The sequence below is a fragment of the Erythrolamprus reginae genome, chromosome 5, assembly GCF_031021105.1.
Source record: "Erythrolamprus reginae isolate rEryReg1 chromosome 5, rEryReg1.hap1, whole genome shotgun sequence".
In the NCBI taxonomy this organism is placed as follows: Eukaryota; Metazoa; Chordata; class Lepidosauria; order Squamata; family Dipsadidae; genus Erythrolamprus; species Erythrolamprus reginae.
Window position 1 is genome coordinate 67,371,791 of NC_091954.1, and position 19,294 is coordinate 67,391,084.

A 19,294-nucleotide genomic window follows, 5' to 3' on the forward strand; every position below is an offset into this window, starting at 1 on the left:
CAAAAATCTGTACAAGAAAAATAAAAACTGTGGAGACAATGTTAAAACCTCAAAGCAATTTATCTTGGGATATCAGCGTTCAACCTTATTAGGCAAAGCCTCACATAAGCAAACTGGGACTCACCATTTGGAGTGGGACCAAAGCGTATAAAAGCACGACCAATTTCTACCAGCAGGTTGTAAGCATTTTTGCGGGCACCCACAGAAACTTCTTTGGTGCAGAGGATCACCTGGAGAGAGCAAAGATAGGATCAACAGTCTGATCACTTACCTATTGCCTCCACCCTAATTTTAATATCTTCATTAATTATCATTCATTTACAAAGGGAGGGGAGAAAAACTAAGAGGCCAGAATTCCAACCATTAATCTAAAGCTTACAATTTATTTATTTATTTATTATTAGATTTGTATGCCGCCCCTCTCCGTAGACTCGCAGTGGCTCACAACAGGAAAATACAAATCCAATTTAACAAAACAGTAAAAAACCCTTAATTTAAAACACTCATACAACCCAAACAAACCATACATAATAACTGTAACAAAACTAAGCTAATTCACACATTTCCTATCGCAGTAACTATTTTTCAAGACTGAACTAGATGGATATAAAAGTTTTTCAGTAGTGTTGGTGATTTCCTTAACTTTGAGAAATATGTAATTCCTTAATAACATTGACTAATTAATGAGAAAATAGTTTTAATTATTGCTGAAGTGTTATTTATACTTAAACATGGATCCATTAACTCGTCAGCAACGTTTATTGCAAAATAAGTAGACTGGACACTCTTCCAAATGTAAAGGAGAAAGTTGATATCTTTCATTTGAGTAACCCCTCCAAATGGTGTAAGTAACACATTCAAGGATACTCTGAGGCTAGCTCCATTACAAGAATACTAAACAGAAATATGACCCTGGTAAAGACCTAAAGTTTGAAATAAAGAAAAAGCAATGTAGAAGCTAAGGTGATAGGGTTTCTTTCCCCTTTTTTATAAGTTTGCTAAGAGTCTTATAAGTTTTCAGAATCAACAGGATTCATCCAAGTTTATACTGCACCTTCTGATCTGTTACTGATGTTTTAGTCCTATTTCTAAGCATATTAGTCACATTGTACATAACATTTTTTACTATCCTTTCCATTAATAACCTTTTTGCACTGGAGACAAATTCCTTGTGTGTCTAATTACACTTGGCCAATAAAGTATTCTATTCTATTTGGCTTAAACAGTTGTATAGTTTTACAATATTTTCAAAGATCTTTTCCTGTGAAATTGTTGCATTTTAAATTTGAGGTTGTTTTAAACTTATTTAAATAACATGGCCAAAGATCAGGAATGAAAAGCAGATTTGACTTTTTATAAATGAATAAAATGAATAAAGTAATTCCATGCACTTAATTTTTCTCCATCTTCTGACAACATAGTTCTACACTCAAATTTCCAGTTTTTTCACGGCTGTGCTAGCCCCTCTTTTACTGTGCTCTCTCACCTCTGGCACCAGAGCTGTGACAAAATCTTCATGTTCCACTGTCAGCTGCTTGATAATATGGAAGAGGCACTTCAGCCGGGGCTAAGGACAACAACAAAAAAACCAGATATGGAAATAAGCACAGCATTCTCAACCACCACTCTTTGACAACACCCATCCCAGTTTGCATCTTATCTACTTTGGCTGGTAACAAGATTTTTCCTTACTCTCTTGGCAGGAGAAGTTGCACTGGAGAGGGAGTCCAACAGAGCGCTCTTCAGTTCCTCCAGATGACTTTGCACAAAATTATGACACGCAGGCTGGTCAGAGGCACACACTTCCTCTAGCACCCGATATATCTTTTTCTGTATTCTATGATCTTTGTTCTAGGAAAGTCAGATCAAATAGAATATTCAAAATATAATTTATTAGATGAGTATGCCGCCCTTCTCCAAGGACTTGGGGGGGCTAACAGCAATATATACCAATATACCAATACAGTATAACGGCAAATCTAATTAAATTTAAAATTGCAATCTAAAAATCCAGCATTTAAAAACCATCATAACAGTTCAGTCATACAACATATATCTCATTTCGTTGGCCAGGAGGCTGTGACCTAATATAATGTGCATATAATAAAAAGCACAGGGACTCAATCCACATAACTTTGAAAGAGAGACACCATATCCTGATGAAACCCACCCCACATCCCAGTTGTATTTTTGGGCATCTGGAAAGTGCAGGTAGTTCATTGGGGGTGCGTGTTACGTTGGGAATATTATACCTATTTTGTAAGCCTGCATAGTAGCAACTAGGTTTCAACAATCCCAGAAAGAAACTGCAAATGGTGCTTCATTTTCATGAGGTAAGAGGGGCGGAGACCCCAAAATATATCTGCGAGACCGCCTTTTGCCACACGAATCCCAGCGGCCAGTTAGGTCCCACAGAGTTGGCCTTCTCTGGCGGGACCCAGGGGAAGAGCCTTCTCTGTGGCGGCTCCGACCCTCTGGAATCAACTCCCCCCAGAGATTGGGACTGCCCCCACCCTCCTTGCCTTTCATAAACTCCTTAAAACCCACCTCTGTCATCAGGCTTGGGGGAACTGAGACATATAATTTTGTGCATGATATGTGTGTATGTATTTTATCTATTGGTTGTTGTTGTTTTAGACTTTTTAATGTAAAACTGTTATTTTAGATTTTAATTATTAGATTTGTTACCATGTATTGTTTTGCTTACTATTGTGAGCCGCCCCGAGTCTACGGAGAGGGGCGGCATACAAATCTAATAAACAACAACAACAACAATAATGTAATTGTTCAATTATCTTAACCCTACCCTCCTTGTAAAAGGGACAGGGGCTTCTTTGGCAATGATCTTCTGAAAACGAGTCTTTCTGTTTTCATATCAGAAGTACTTACAGAGCTATAGGGGGCTTCTGGGTTGAAAGGATTTGCTAATGATATCACCATTGCCCAGGGGATGTCCAATTGTCAAAAATAATGCAATCTTTATCTTGGGAGGCCTTTGAATTTGGGGCATTGAATGCTTTTAGTTTATACAGCTTTTATTTTATTGTTTGGGGTGAATGAATTTTATTGTTTGGGGTAAATGAGATGTTCTCAAGCTATTATTTTGGATATAGAAATTATTCAATATATATTCTTATAAAGTCACTGGAGTCTTGAAAGATTTAACACAAGATAAATAAATTCAAGAAATAGCTACAATCCAACAATCAAATAAGTGGCTGTTGCTATGCTTTCTTGGCCTGACTGAGCTATGTGGAAAAGCTTATAAACAAGCAATTTCAAGTTGCTGAGAGGATGTTTAATAAAAATATAAACACACATGGATGTTTCACAATTCAAAGTGTTGGTTATGACCTATAAAGCCCTTCATGGCATCGGACCAGAACATGTCCGAGACCGCCTTCTGCTGCACGAATGCCAGCGACCGATTAGGTCCCACAGAGTGAGCCTTCTCCGGGTCCCGTCAACTAAACAATGTTGGTTGGCGGGCCCCAGGGGAAGAGCCTTCTCTGTGGCGGCCCCAACTCTCTGGAACCAACTCCCCCCCAGAGATTAGAACTGCCCCCATCCTCCTTGCCTTTCGTAAACTCCTCAAAACCCACCTTTGCCGTCAGGCATGGGGAACTGAGATATCTCCCCCGGGCCTATACAGTTTATGTATGGTATGTTTGTATGTATGTCTGCTTAATAATGGGTTTTTAAAAATATTTTAAATTGTAAATTATTAGATTTGTTATGAACTGTTTTATTCTGTTGTGAGCCGCCCTGAGTCTACGGAGAGGAGCAGCATACAAATCTAATAAATAACTAAATAACTAAATAAAAATAAAAACAGAATTCAAATAATGTCTTTCCTATCAGTACCAAAAAAAAAAGGAAAAATAAATGGCTCCCTCAGTTAATAAAACATATTTTCACTAGCCCCATGAAATAAGGATTACACATAGTCAGGCCCTGTAGTTTTTGTAATTGAAAAAAGGACAACAGTGGGCTTATTTAAGAATTACAGTGATCCCCCGGTTATTGCGTTCCCGACCATTGCAAACAGGCTAATTTGCGATTTTTCAACCCGGAAGTCAAAACACCATCTGCGCATGCGTGCCCTTTTTTCTATGGGCACGCATGCGTAGATGGCGCCGGGCAGATCAGCTGCTGGGCGGCTTCCCTGGGTCTTCCCCCTTTTGCTGGCGGGAGGGCGAAGCCCCCCCAGCACCCGCTCGCCCGCCGTTCGCCCGGCCACCCGCCGTTCGCCGCTCGCCCGCCCTTCGCCGCTCGCCCACCCTTCGCCCTTCGCCCGGGAAGTTCGCCAGGAGTCAGCGGAGAAGCGGCGCGCCTGTTTTAAAATGATCGGAGCCGGCCTGGGGGGGCTTTCCAGCAACCCCCGAGCCCCCAACCCGGGCTCGGGGGTTGCTGGAAAGCCCCCCCAGGCTGGCTCCGATCGTTTTAAAACAGGCGCGCCGCTTCTCCGCTGACTCCTAAAGCGGGGAAGTTCGCCAGGAGTCAGCGGAGAAGCGGCGCGCCTGTTTTAAAACGATCGGAGCCGGCCTGGGGGATCGGAGCCGGCCTGGGGGGATCGGAGCCGGCCTGGGGGGGCTTTCCCTTTCAGGGCGGGCGAGCGGCTCTTAAGTCGAGCAGCTCTTATCTCGAACGACTTTTCCCCATAGGAATTAATGTAAATAATTTTAATTGGTTCCAGCCCTCAAAAAACTCACAAAGTTAGTCTAAATTATGCAGAAAGACATGTTTTTAATGAAGAAATGTACATGTACATATAAATGAATAATGAAGTTTCTTTCACTTAACTTGTAAACTTTCTTAAACTTTTAAATTTACATATGTTCAACTTCTCTGCCACCCAATCCTGTAGGACAGAGGTCCCCAACCCTTTTTGCACCAGGGACCGGCTTTAAGCGATCAAGAGAGGAATGGGTGAATGAATGGACGGAGGGTGGGAAGGAAGGAAGGAAAGAGGGATGGGACAGGAACAGAGGAAGGAAGCAAGGAAACTTATGAAAGGGGAGAGTAAGAGAGGAATGAGTGAAGGGAGGGAGGGAGGGAAGAAGGTGGGAAGGAGAAAGAAAAGAAGAAATAGAGGAAGGGAAGGTAAAAGAGAGAAAGAAAAAGAGCAAGAAAGAAAGAAAGAAAGAAAGAAAGAAAGAAAGAAAGGGGGAAGGGACAGGAACAGAGGAAGGAAGCAAGGAAACTGATGAAAGGGGAGAGTAAGAGAGGAATGAGTGAAGGGAGGGAGGGAGGGAAGAAGGTGGGAAGGAGAAAGAAAAGAAGAAATAGAGGAAGGGAAGGTAAAAGAGAGAACGAAAAAGAGCAAGAAAGAAAGCTGCAAGCACCCCCCCGAGCCCCCCAGGCCGGCTGCAACCTTTTAAAACACGCGCGCCGCTTCGCAGCTGTCTCCTGAAGCCGAACGCGGAAGTTAGCGTTTGGCTTCAGGAGACAGCTCCTTGGCGCTTGTATCTCGAATTTGGGCTTGTAAGTAGAACAAAAATATCTCTCCCCTCCCAGCTCTTATCTCGAGTTGCTCTTAAGTAGAGCAGCTCTTATGTCGGGGTTCCACTGTATTAACAAGGGTAAATTCTCACCACTCCGTACTTACCAAACAAAGTTTTAATTGCAAGCTTCTTCAAAAGAAATGAATATGCTATCAAGAGCAGGGGTCAACCTTGGTCACTTTAAGACCTGTGGACTTCAACTCCAAAGCTGGCTGAGGAATTATGGGAATTGAAGTCCACAAGTCTTAAAGTGGCCAAGGTTGGAGGCCCCTGCTCTAGAGCTCTTCCTTCAATTTGATAGATCAACTTCATTGATCAAAAGCAGCAGAAGTATCATTACATAGAACCCAACAGCTGAACAGTAACTCACTTGCAGAGAGGAGTGGATGCTGCCATACAGCGCATACAGAGATGGTTCATCAGCATAGGGAGCCATAGCCACCACTAAATCCAAAATGGAAAGCCTGCAGCAAGGAGGACACAGTTAAAAGAACACAATCCTAATAAACTTTATGAATTTGAACTCTTTCAGAAGAGAAGACGACCAACTCTTCTTCTCATAATAGCATAAAGCTACCAGGTCTAGACTACAATTAGCAATAGAAACATAGAAACATAGAAGACTGACGGCAGAAAAAGACCTCATGGTCCATCTAGTCTGCCCTTATACTATTTCCTGTATTTTATCTTAGGATGGATATATGTTTATCCCAGGCATGTTTAAATTCAGTTACTGTGGATTTATCAACCACGTCTGCTGGAAGTTTGTTCCAAGGATCTATTACTCTTTCAGTGAAATAATATTTTCTCACGTTGCTTTTGATCTTTCCCCCAACTAACTTCAGATTGTGTCCCCTTGTTCTTGTGTTCACTTTCCTATTAAAAACATTTCCCTCCTGGACCTTATTTAACCCTTTAACATATTTAAATGTTTCAATCATGTCCCCACTTTTCCTTCTGTCCTCCAGACTATACAGATTGAGTTCATTAAGTCTTTCCTGATACGTTTTATGCTTAAGACCTTCCACCATTCTTGTAGCCTACCTTTGGACCCATTCAATTTTGTCAATATCTTTTTGTAGGTGAGGTCTCCAGAACTGAACATAGTATTCCAAATGTGGTCTCACCAGTGCTCTATATAAGGGGATCACAATCTCCCTCCTCCTGCTTGTTATACCTCTAGCTATGCAGCCAAGCATCCTACTTGCTTTTCCTACTGCCCGACCACACTGCTCACCCATTTTGAGACTGTCAGAATTCACTACCCCTAAATCCTTCTCTTCTGAAGTTTTTGCTAACACAGAACTGCCAATGCAATACTCAGATTGAGTATTCCTTTTCCCCAAGTGCATTATTTTGCATTTGGAAACATTAAACTGCAATTTCCATTGCTTTGACCATTTATCTAGTAAAGCTAAATCATTTACCATATTACAGACCCCCCCAGGAATATCAACCCTATTGCACACTTTAGAGTCATCGGCAAATAGGCAAACCTTCCCTACCAAACCTTCCCCTATGTCACTCACAAACATATTAAAAAGAATAGGACCCAGAACAATGGGAAGACTAGGTTGCCCACCCTGACATTTATTTTATCCCTCGTTTCCTTCTCACCTTATCTAATGGAATGTGGCAAAATACCCCAATTTTTTACAGAAAAAAAGGATCAAGAAGAAAATATGTTTGGAAATGTTTGATATAGCTAATTCTGATTCATGTCCTATCATCTGGAGCAAATATACAGAAAGTAATGCACCACAATTTTTTCTCAACCTACAGTAATGGTACGAATGTGAAACTTTAGATTTACATTATTGAATTGTCAGGAGTGTGTGTGTAAATGTTGCGTTTCTTCAGACAGATAGCGTAGCTGCAGCAGTGTTTTGAAATGGTGTCTGTAAGTGATGTACGTTACAAGCAGCATGTCATAATTTAAATTTCTCACTGCGGAGAAAGAAACTGTTGGGAACCTTCACAAACGTTTGGGTACAATTTATGGAGAATCTGCAGTCGACAGAACTCACAGAACTGCACAATGTGTGTAGAAAGTGCAGAAATGGCTTTATGACCAGAACAAGGAGTGGTAGCAACAACAAAGGCCATAGAACAGGACTGAGATTATGTGGAAAAATAGGGAGTGTAGAAGAAACATCATTCGTTCTTGCGTGTAAGTTTTTATTGTGTTCAATAAATGATTGTTGAAGGAACAAAATATGGTGCATTACTTTCTGGGCAACCCTCGAAAGGTAGATGATGAGCATATCCATTTGAAGCATAGAAGAAAACACAAGATAAAGTCTAACTGATAACTTTACACCTAGACAGGATAGGAGGCACACACCTCTAATAAATAAATAAACTTTTACCTAGTGAATTCTGAACTATCGGAACTGGTCAGTTTCTCACAAGCTTTCTCCAGGAAGGAATTCACCAGCTGCAGGGAAAGATAAAAGAAAAATAAATCTATATAGAGGGTTGTTTTTCCAGTACCAGCAGCACAAACCACCATAAATTCCAAAACCAGTTTAGCTTCGGGCATCTTCCCATTTTAGTATGTTAGCACAGTGATTTTCAACCTTTTTTGAGCCGCGGCACATTTTTTACATTTACAAAATCCTGGGGCACACCACCAACCAAAATGACACAAAATGACACCTTAAGTCACTCTCCTCTCTTTTTCCACTCCTGTCTCCTCCCCACCCTTGTGTGTGTGTGTGTGTGTGTGTGTGTGTGTGTGTGTGTGTGTGTATACACACTCTTGAACCATTTCCAAAAACAGGTGAGGGCTTGGTTTTTCTCTCTCTTATTCTTTGGGTGCTTTTTATCATATGCTTTAAATCAAGAGTCACTTCTCTCTCTCTTTTGTTTCTCTCTCTTTCCTCTCATTCTCTGGCTCAATCATTTTTTTCTCATTTCTCTTTTTTCCTCCCCTTTCTGCTCATTTCTCTCTCTCTCTTGCTTTCTTTCTCTCTCTCTCTTGCTTTCTTTCTCTCTCTCTCTTGCTTTCTTTCTCTCTCTCTCTCTTGCTTTCTTGCTCTCTCACTCTTGCTTTCTCTCTCTTTCTCTCTTTTCTTTCTCTCTTGCTTTCTCTCTCTCACTCTCTTTCTCTCTCTCTTTCTCTCTCTCTTGCTCTTTCTCTCTCTCTTTCTTTCTCTCTCTCTTTCTCACTCTCACTCTCTCAGCAAAAAGTTGCGAGACCGGAACCTGAGCTTCCTTCTTCGCGGCACACCTGACCATGTCTCGCGGCACACTAGTGTGCCACGGCACACTGGTTGAAAAACACTGTGTTAGCAGATGGTGGAATTCTGAGACGGATGTCCAAGTGCCGCCTCTATGTTGGTTGAGGCAGGCAGGATTCCCCGGAGTACCGCTTTATTTTATTTATTTAATTATTGGATTTTTAAAAAAATAAAATTTATTTATTTTTTCAAATATAACAAAAAAGACATACACAAAACATATACATACAACATTTGGGAAACTAAAGCTTCCCCACTTTTTTTTTTGAATGTTCGATCAGAGAATTTTGCTTCTTTCACGTAGTATTAATTCTTTTATTTGACATGTTGCTTTGCTTGAATTTTTATTATTTCTTCGCTGTTCTTTCCTTTAACCAGTCATAAAATTTCCCCCATATTTTATGATAATCTGAATCTTCCTTTCCCTCTAATTTTTGGGACAAACTGTCCATCTCCGCACAGTCCAACATTTTTTTAATTACTATATTTTCTTCTGGTGCTTTATCTATTTTCCATTGTTGGGCACATGCTATCCTAGCAGCTGTTAATAGGTGTATAACTAAATATCTTACCTCTTTTTTTCATTTTTTTATTAAAAATACCCAATAAATATAATTCTAGTTTTTTTTCAAATTCTTCTTTTATTTATTGGATTTCTATGCTGCCCCTCTCCGTAGACTCAGGGCGGCTAACAACAGTAATAAAAACAGCATGTAACAATCCAATACTAAAACAACTAAAAAAAAACCACCTTGTTGGGGGTCAAGGGAAAGGGAGGGTTTTGCCTTCTCTTTTTGCTCAAGATCCCCATGGACAATTGGTGGGCCACTGTGTGACACAGATTGTTGGACTCGATGGGCTTTGGCCTGATTCAGCAGGGCTCTTCTCATGTTCTCATGACCCCTATTTTCCCCCAGAGATTGCTGCTCACCCCTGCTTCAGTAACGGTCAAGTAAGACCGGATGGTGTCCAGCAAAGAACGGCGGTGCGCTGAGCTCTCACTCTCATCCCCCTCTTGGCTGTATACATTGAACATGATGGGCAGAAAGTTCTTTGCAAAGCGTCCGGCCTCAGCACGCTCGGCCTCTGCAAACGAAGGCAGAGAAATGGAACAAAGAAAGTGTTAATTGCGAGTGCAAGGATTTTCAGGCAGTTTAGCAAGAACTCTTTCCACCACGGAAGTTTCAAGCCCAGACAAACCTTGGGAAGATTACATCAGAATCCTTTATTTCCTAAGTCTAGAAACGAACGGAAACGAGGTGAAGGATGTTGTCAATAGGGCAATTAACAAGTCATATCTACCTGTTGGGCAGCCCTTGTTAATTAGCTTGCGCAAAGCTTGGCACACGATCTGCCGCAGTTCAGAAGAGTCGTTGATGGCCGTGCCTAGAGTGCGGGCCAGTCCTTTGAATGAGAGCACCACATCTGTGGCATGGTTGCAGAAACTAGGCAGCAAAGTCCAGATCTGAAAGACGGAAAAAGGGGAAGGTCAACACCTTTTACCTCCATTGATATTTCCCATGTCAAAATCGTAAAAACAGTGGTACCTCTACCTAAGAAGGACTCTGCTTACGAACTTTTCTAGATAAGAAACGGGTGTTCAAGATTTTTTTTGCCTCTTCTCAAGAACCATTTTCCACTTACAAACCTGAGCCTCCAAAACTGTAGCCGGAAAAGGCGGGGAGAAGCCTTCGTGGGGCCTCTCTAGGAATCTCCTGGGAGGAAACAGGGCTGGACAAGGTGGGGAGAAGCCTCTGTGGGGCCGCTCTAGGAATCTCCTGGGAGGAAACAGGGCCAGAAAAGGTGGGGAGAAGCCTCTGTGAAGCCTCTCTAGGAATCTCCTGGGAGGAAACAGGGCCGGAAAAGGCAGGGAGAAGCCTCTGTGGGGCCTCTCTAGGAATCTCCTGGGAGAAAACAGGGCCAGAAAAGGTGGGGAGAAGCCTCCATGGGGCCTCTCTAGGAATCTCCTGGGAGGAAACAGGGCCGGAAAAGGTGGGGAGAAGCCTCCGTGGGGCCTCTCTAGGAATCTCCTGGGAACAAACGGCTGGAAAAGGCGGGGAGAAGCCTATGTGGGGCTTCTCTAGGAATCTCCTGGAAGGAAACAGGGCCAGAAAAGGCGGGGAGAAGCTTCCGTGAGGCCTCTCTAGAAATCTCCTGGGAGGAAACAGGGCCTCCACCCTCCCTGTGGTTTCCCCAATCGCACGCATTATTTGCTTTTACATTAATTCCTATGGGAAAAATTGCTTCTTCTTACAAACTTTTCTGCTAAAGAACCTAGTCACGGAACGAATTCGTAAGTAGAGGTACCACCGTATGCTTTATACCGGCTATCAAAAGAAAAAGAAAAAACAAAAAAGGAAACCCAAAAACAAAAGTTCCTCACTTGCCACTGGAGTGTGTTGTAGATCTTAGCTTCTAACTCCCGACCTTCCTGGGCAAGATCGGAGGCTGCAAAAAGAGAGAGATCTATTTGTAATTTTGTTTTAATAGGCACAGGGATAGGAATGAAGAACAGATGGCTCTCCAGATGCTTCTGAACTGTATCTCCTGGTTTCTTCATTGATCATGATCTGTAATAGCTGTACTGCTGCAAACTAATTCCGCAATACACCTCCATCCTTGCATGACAGTTAATCTGGAAAAATAACTAACACCGTTGGGCCTGCAGAGTATGAGAAATATACATACCACTGCAATATCAGGAAATTATCACAAGATATTTAACATGTATTTTTTTATGTTTGGTCGGTAATCAATAAATTGTTTATTGAATAGCTTCCCAAACTTTTCACAATGTAAACAGAAGAGAAAAAGATGCAACTAGCCTACTATTTTAAATCTCGATTTTTATAAAATAGCAATAGCAATAGTATTTAGACTTATATACCACTTCATAGTGCTTTTATAGCCCTCTCTAAGCGATGTACAGAATCAGCATATTTTAGATTTTTATAAAATTATATACACTGCTCAAAAAAATAAAGGGAACACTAAAATAACACATCCTAGATCTGAATGAATGAAATAATGTGAATACTTTGTTCTGAACAAAGTTGAATGTACACAACAGCAGGTGAAATTGATTGTCAATCAGTGTTGCTTCCTAAGTGGACAGTTTGATTTCACAGACGATTGATTTACTTGGATTTATATTGTGTGGTTTAAGTGTTCCTTTTATTTATTTTTTGAGCAGTGTATATACTGAGTAGCAATGTTCCCTCTAATTTTTTTTCGGTGTGGGCGGAAAAGTATAGTGTCTGAGCGGCAGTCCCTTTGGGACTGGGCGGCATAGAAGTATAAATAAATAAATAAATAAACAAACAAGAAAAAAAGTCCCTTCTTTTTTATTAAAAGAAATTAATAATAAAACAAAACCAAAATCTATTACAGTGATCCCTCGAGTTTCGCGATCTCGATCTTCGCGAAACGCTATATCGCGATTTTTAAAAAAATATTAATTAAAAAAAAAAACCACTTCCGCGTTTGGCTTCGGGAGTCAGCTGGGTAGCGGCGCGGCTGTTTTAAAAGGTTGCAGCCGGCCTGGGGGGCTTCCCAGCACCCCCCCGAACCCCCAACCTGGGTCTTCCCGGCCGCCCACGCAAAGGGGAAACCCCGGCTCCTCACTGATACCCGCCGCTCGCCCGCCCGCCAGCAAGAGGGGGAAGACCCAGGGAAGGTTCCTTCGGCCGCCCAGCAGCTGATCTGCTCGGTAGCGCAGCAGCAGCGAGGAGCCGAATCGGGGTTTCCCCTTTGCGTGGGCGGCGGGGAACGCAAACTCCACCATCTACGCATGCGCGGCCATAGAAAAAAAGGGAGCGCATGCGCAGATGGTGTTTTTACTTCCGCAACCCTACATCGCGAAAAATCGATTATCGCGAGGGGACTTGGAACGGAACCCTCGCGATAATAGAGGGATCACTGTACTATTATTACTATCTTCTCCTCTTTTTCCATCCCTTCTCCTCCCCCCTTGTGTGTGTGTATGTGTGTGTGTGTGAACTCTTGAACCATTTCCAATAACAGGTGAGCTATTGGAAATGGTTCAAGAATTTACACACTTACACACACACACACACACACACACACGGCTGGGGTTTTTTTTCTCTGTTATTATTTGCGTGCTTTTTACCATATGCTTTAAATCAAGAGTCATTTCTCTCTCTTTCTCTCTCCCCCTCTTGCTATCTCTCTCTATCTCTCTCCCCCTCTTGCTCTCTCTCTCCCCCTCTTGCTCTCTCTCTCCCCCTCTTGCTCTCTCTCTCTTGTTTTCTTTCTCTCTCCCTCTTTCTTTCTATCTCTCGCTTTCTTTCTCTTCTCTCTCTTGCTATCTCTCTCCCCCCTTCTCTCTCTCTCTTTCTCACTTACTTTCTCTCTCCCTCTCTCTGTCAGCGAGGGGCCTGCGAGAGCGCTTTCTCCGAGCGCTTCGGGAACGCCTGCCCTGCCTCTACTGCAGTCCCCTTGCTGAAAGCTCTGGACGAAAGCGCTTCCAGCAAAGGGGCTGCGAGAGGGGCGGGGCGGGCATTTCTGAAGCGTGTGGAGAAAACCCTCTCTGGCTGCTCCCTGGCTGGGAGGGCAGAAGTGGAGAAGGAGAAGTGGAGAACCCTCTTTCGCAGCCCCTGCCACAGGAGAAGTCGCGCCCCAAGGCAGGAGGCGGCGGAGGAGCAGAGGGGGCGGATCGGGCGAGCGGGGGCAGCGCCGAGAGGCCAAGGGCGCAAGGGGGCCAGAGGCACCATGGGGAGGCAGGGGCGGCCGCGGCTCCCTTCCCTTCTACTGCCGGTGCCTCCCCGCCTCTGCGGGCTGATAGGGGGATTGGGAGCGCGCGCCCGTGGAAAAGGGTGCTCGGGGGGGAGGTATTTTGGGGCGCGCACGCTGCTCAGTAGTCCAAATTGTAATTACCTAGAAAAAAGTTTTATTTTTGGAAACCTCCATTGCAAAAATGATGGAGCCTTCAGGTTTATTTTGTCACATGATTTTTGATATCCAAAATCTGGAAATAATATGGCTTTGTCCTTCCTGGATGTCTCATTACCTCTGTTTTTTAAAGAAGCAGCAAGTGGCAGGAAATGACTGGAGAAAAAGGCAAGCGGTGCACTTTGGATGTGGTCTCGGAGCACAGGAAGGAGCCAACTGCGAGGAAAATCCAGTGTCTCCCTGTAGATAATATAATGGTACACGATTAAGAGGAGATGGAAAATACCCCCAGTTAATGTTCTGGATTCTGGTAGAACTTTGGTTACATTGGGAATAATAACGCTTACTGAATGCAGGATTTCATAAACAAAAAAACTCCATCTTTATTCTACCATCAAATAAAGCAGTGTTTCCCAACCTTGGCAACTTGAAGATATTTGGACTGCCAGGCCATGTCAATATTAAACTACTGTAGATGGATCAGAAATCTGAGTCTAGAAAGGATAATGTCAGATATTCTTTATAAAAATTAGTCATCCCAGAATATACATTTGAAGGAAAAACTCAGTTAAGAAAACCAAAGCAACCACACCAAACCAAAAACCCCACTTTACAAACAAATCTATTTGTACATCATTTATTACATAATTTATTAAATAATTTCTAAATAAATTCACCATTGTTTCTTATTTGTCCCTTCAACCTATGTACTTATTTCAATGCATATTTTTCTTTCTCACTGCTACAGTCTTTAAAAACAACTAAAAGCACAATCAAAACTTACAAATCAGATAAGAATGATAGCTAAAATAATGCGAAAGGGATTTTATTTTTGCTTTTCATTCATTTTGATTTTTGATTAAATAATTGGCAGGCTCTGGTCGATGCCTAAACTGATCAGCAGATGCTGTCTTAAAGCCTTTTACAACTGCAAAGAAAAACCTCTGTGAATGAGGGTAAACGAATAAGGGTAAATGCGGGCATTGCTTTGAAGAATCAAGTGGCTTTCAAAATCTTTGCAAAAATCAATGGGATTACAAGTCATATTGCTCCTTCCTCTATAATTTAAAAGCTAGGGGCAATTCTGAAATTAGTTCAGAAGAAAGAATGATAACACAGAAACATCACATGCACTGGCCTTGCAAATACAAAGATGGAAATCGTACTCACTCGGTGCCATCGATATCTAGGGGAATAGCCTCCAGCACCACCTGAGGGCCCATAGTGGCCACAGCAGCTCCCAGAGTCTGATCAAGCAACACTATGTGTGGAAAGTGGGAGGAGCTACGCAGGTCAGCTAGTGACTGTAGACACTGCAGCAAAAAGGAAGTAAGAAAGGATCACATAGAAAAGAGCATCCCAATTTTTCATATCCTCTAAGCCAGTGTTTCCCAACTTTGGCAACTTAAAGATATTTGGACTTCAACTCCCAGAATTCCCCAGACAGCGAATGCTGTCTGGGGAATTCTGGGAGTTGAAGTCCAAATATCTTCAAGTTGCCAAGGTTGGAAACACTGCTCTAAGCACAGCTGCCAATCAATGGGTTTTAGAGTCTTTCAGCCGAATTTCAGCAGCACAACTCCCAAAGATAAATCTTTTTTGTTTTGTTTTGAAAAAAAGAAGCACAATAAAGCAATGTAAATTTGGAACACGTTTAAACAAAATTAAGAACAAAAGATTAACAAGAGAAGTCCAAAGCCCCTTTATTCATACACCGTCTCGCTTGATGGAGCCTTCTCCCCTGGAAAACATGAATTGTGCCTGGCTCTGGAGCCACTCAATTCTTTCAGATGGGTCCCTGCAGAAATTCCAACTGCAGCACCTTCATACCCATTGGGGATACATTATTCTGAAATATATCTTTTAACCCTAACCCTGTGCTGGTTCAAATCACTAGCCTTCCAATAGTAGTTGTATAAACTCATATTTTGTCTCCTTATCTAGGTTCTTAAATCCAGATAACAGCAACCAATAACCCAAAGGCTTTTCATTCATTCTTAATCTGGATATTTGGGAGTAAGTTGCTTGTTTCATAAATGTTAATGACCTACAGCAGTGTTTTTCAATTATTTTCTGTTAACCCCAGGAAAAAGTAAACATTCACCCCCACCCCCCAAACTCTCCACCAGGTTGATTGTTTGCAATATTCAGCATGTTTTTGCTGAAAAAACTCAAGCGACTTATCAGCGTGACTGGGGTGTAATGTGTTTAACTGACATCTTAATTTATTTGGCTTCATGCTGTCCACTGCCAACATTATTAGACACAGTAAACATACCGGTCTTTCCTTGTCTCCCACCTCATCTTAGCTCTCGGCAGACTTACATTTGTCTCATTATCTCCGGCTCTCTCCTCCTTTCTTTTCATCCCTGTTAAAATATCTTTCCATGGTGTCTCTTTAAGGGTTTGTTCTATGCACTTCATGTCTCCTACTCTGTGCTGTGTGCTATTGTTTGGTGCAAAACACAAAACCCTATGCCCTGCGGCAAAAAAAGCACGTCCTCCAGGGTCATGCGCCCCGCCCCCGGCATCGCACCGCCCCAGGGGGGACCACCCCACCATTTGAGAAACGGTGACCTACAGCATTCCTTTACCTTTTGCATTATAGGATGACACTGCTGCCCACATGCTTCAAAGAAAACCTTCAGCACTTGCAACACCGAGGCCCAAGCTGCGTGGTATTGGTATGTCAGACCTTCTTCCACGATTCTGAAAAGAACACACCGCATGAATCCCAGCGGCCGATAAGGTCCCACAGAGTTGGCCTTCTCCGGGTCCCGTCGACCAAACAATGTCGTTTGGCGGTTCCCAGGGGAAGAGCCTTCTCTGTGGTGGCCCCAGCCCCCTGAAATCAACTCCCCCCCAGAGATTAGAACGGCCCCCACCCTCCTTGTCTTTTGCAAATTACTCAAGACCCACCTTTATCGCCAGGCATGGGGGAATTGAGACATCCTCCCCCAGGCTTCTATATTTTATGTTTGGTATGTATGTGTTGAATGGTTTTAATTGCTGGGGTTTTAGATATGTTTTATTTTTAATATTAGATTTGTTTCACTGTTATATTGTTTCTATTATTGTTGTGAGCCGCCCCGAGTCTTTGGAGAGGGGCGGCATACAAATCTAATAAATAATAATAATAATAATAATGATGATGATGATGATGATGATGATACAGTGGTACCTTGACATACGAGTTTAATTCATTCCAGACCCGAGCTCGTAAGTTGATCAACTCGCATCTCAAACGAATGCCTTTAGACTTTGTTTTTCGAGCATAGATAACTGGAAGCAAGGAGATTCTTGCGCCACCTAGTGGAAGCTCGGCTCATATCCCGAATTTGAGCTCGGGTGTCGAACAGAAATTTCGCTCGCATTGCGGCTCGTAACTTGGAATACTCGCATGTGGAGTAGCTCGTATCTAGAGGTACCACTGTAACATGCACTGGCAAATCAAAAAAGAGTCTCAACATTCCATGTGTGTAATAAAGTATAAATAGGTTGTTAAACTGCTACAACCAGCCAAGCTATTTCCGGTACCTGAACATCTTGCAAATGTGAGCAGCGGACCCAGAGGGAGTTGCAGATGAAACGTGTCCTAGTTCTGTCACATGAGGGGCCACACATTCTTTGAGCAACACCTGAATCGTACAAATTCACATTTGCATCAGCCCACGTTCTCTGCAGGTCAAGGTCGCATAAGTCAGCAATGATAATGCAGGTAAATGCTTCGACACAAAACTGCACATGGAAATTCCCTACGTTTCTTACATTAACCAAAGTTACTGAAATATAGTTCCTTCCAGCTTTGCACTTTACATCTTAAAGCATCTTAAAGGGCAATGTAATGAGCCGAGGTGGCACAGTGGGTAGAGTGCTGTACTGCAGGCCACTAAAGCTGACTGTAGATCTGCAGGTCAGCGGTTCAAATCTCATCACCGGCTCAGTCTTCCATCCTTCCAAGGTGGGTAAAATGAGGACCCGGATTGTGGGGGCAATAGGCTGGCTCTGTTAAAAAGGGCTATTGCTAACATGTTGTAAGCCGCCCTGAGTCTAAGGAGAAGGGCGGCATTAAAAAAATAATTTGAATACAGTGTTCCCTCGATTTTCGCGGGTTCGAACTTCGTGAAATGTCTATACTACGGTTTTTCAAAAATATTAATTAAAAAATACTTCGTGGAACTACTGTAACAATACGAATTGCTATATAACAATGTATACATATTAGGGAATATAATGGACTTCTGTAATTTTTACTTTCAAACTCATTATATTTGTATCCTCTTTTCCCCTCCTCCCCCCTCCCTTTGATTTTGTACCCCCCTATCCCTTCCTTTTTCAATAAATTAATAAATTATATTTTTTTTTAAAAATACTTCGCGGGTTTTTTCCCTATACCACGGTTTTTCCTGCCCGATGACGTCATATGTCATCGCCAAACTTTCATCTGCCTTTAATAAATATTTTTTAAAATAAACTTTAATAAATAAACATGGTGAGTAATAATCTAAAAGGTTGCTAAGGGAATGCAATTTAGGGGTTTAAAATGTTAAGGGAAGGCTTGTGACACTGTTCATAGCCAAAAATAGTGTATTTACTTCCGCATCTCTACTTCGCGGAAATTCAACTTTCGTGGGCGGTCTCGGAACGCTTCCCCCGCGAAAAACAAGGGAACACTGTAAATAAATAAAAGTAATACCATTAGTGTCTTGGCAGCAGCCTCCACCACCTGGCTGTGATGAGACAGGAAGCAGTTCATAGCTACACTGAAGAGACGAGGAAGATGAACACAGCACAGATCCCACTGCAGCCTAAAATCAAAAGAAATTTTATTTCTGACCATCTCGACAGCATTTCCCAATCGCCATATAAATCTGCCCCATTGCTCTCTCCTCCTTACTTTGCTATGTTAACATGTGCCCGTTCCATGACAGCTAGCCAGGCCAACAGAGGCTGCAAGTCGTTCTCATTGGGTGCATAGTCATAAAGAGCCTGGTGGTGCAGAACAGAAAGTGTCACTCGAACATCCATGGCTGGCTGTGCACCTTTCACCCAATCCCTGCCCCACTCACCATGATAATCTGGGCATTAAGTTCAGCTGGCAGACACATTGGAGATGACTGGGCAGCAAAGAGGCTATGAAAAGCTTTCATAGCACACGCTGTCACTAGCTGGGCAGTGACGGGGAGAAGAAAAATGAATAACAATTAAACGTAATAGAAAAATCATTGCTCTTGCTTTTTCTCTTTTCCCATCCCTGCCAAAAGTCATGAATTGTGTAAGTCATAGAAACATAGAAACATAGAAGACTGACGGCAGAAAAAGACCTCATGGTCCATCTAGTCTGCCCTTATACTATTTCCTGTATTTTATCTTACAATGGATCTATGTTTATCCCAGGCATGTTTAAATTCAGTTACTGTGGATTTACCAACCACGTCTGCTGGAAGTTTGTTCCAAGCATCTACTACTCTTTCAGTAAAATAATATTTTCTCACGTTGCTTTTGATCTTTCCCCCAACTAACTTCAGATTGTGTCCCCTTGTTCTTGTGTTCATTTTCCTATTAAAAACACTTCCCTCCTGAACCTTATTTAACCCTTTAACATATTTAAATGTTTCGATCATGTCCCCCCTTTTC

General features: G+C 42.4%; 1 protein-coding gene across 1 annotated transcript in view; it reads right to left on the reverse strand.

Annotated features, from left to right (window-relative positions):
• The window catches only part of RRP12 (ribosomal RNA processing 12 homolog), a 48,044-nt gene that overhangs the window by 15,348 nt on the left and 13,402 nt on the right, over positions 1-19,294 (reverse strand). Inside the window, exons 9-23 of the mRNA XM_070752902.1 lie at positions 18,727-18,825; positions 18,555-18,646; positions 18,354-18,465; positions 17,195-17,295; positions 16,252-16,366; positions 14,828-14,970; positions 13,776-13,897; positions 11,130-11,194; positions 10,049-10,211; positions 9,678-9,832; positions 7,874-7,941; positions 5,875-5,968; positions 1,693-1,851; positions 1,487-1,567; positions 125-230 (exon numbers count right to left, since the gene is read on the reverse strand). Coding sequence (XP_070609003.1) covers positions 125-230; positions 1,487-1,567; positions 1,693-1,851; positions 5,875-5,968; positions 7,874-7,941; positions 9,678-9,832; positions 10,049-10,211; positions 11,130-11,194; positions 13,776-13,897; positions 14,828-14,970; positions 16,252-16,366; positions 17,195-17,295; positions 18,354-18,465; positions 18,555-18,646; positions 18,727-18,825 — 1,675 coding nt within the window. The remainder of the gene's footprint in view (positions 1-124; positions 231-1,486; positions 1,568-1,692; positions 1,852-5,874; positions 5,969-7,873; positions 7,942-9,677; positions 9,833-10,048; positions 10,212-11,129; positions 11,195-13,775; positions 13,898-14,827; positions 14,971-16,251; positions 16,367-17,194; positions 17,296-18,353; positions 18,466-18,554; positions 18,647-18,726; positions 18,826-19,294) is intronic.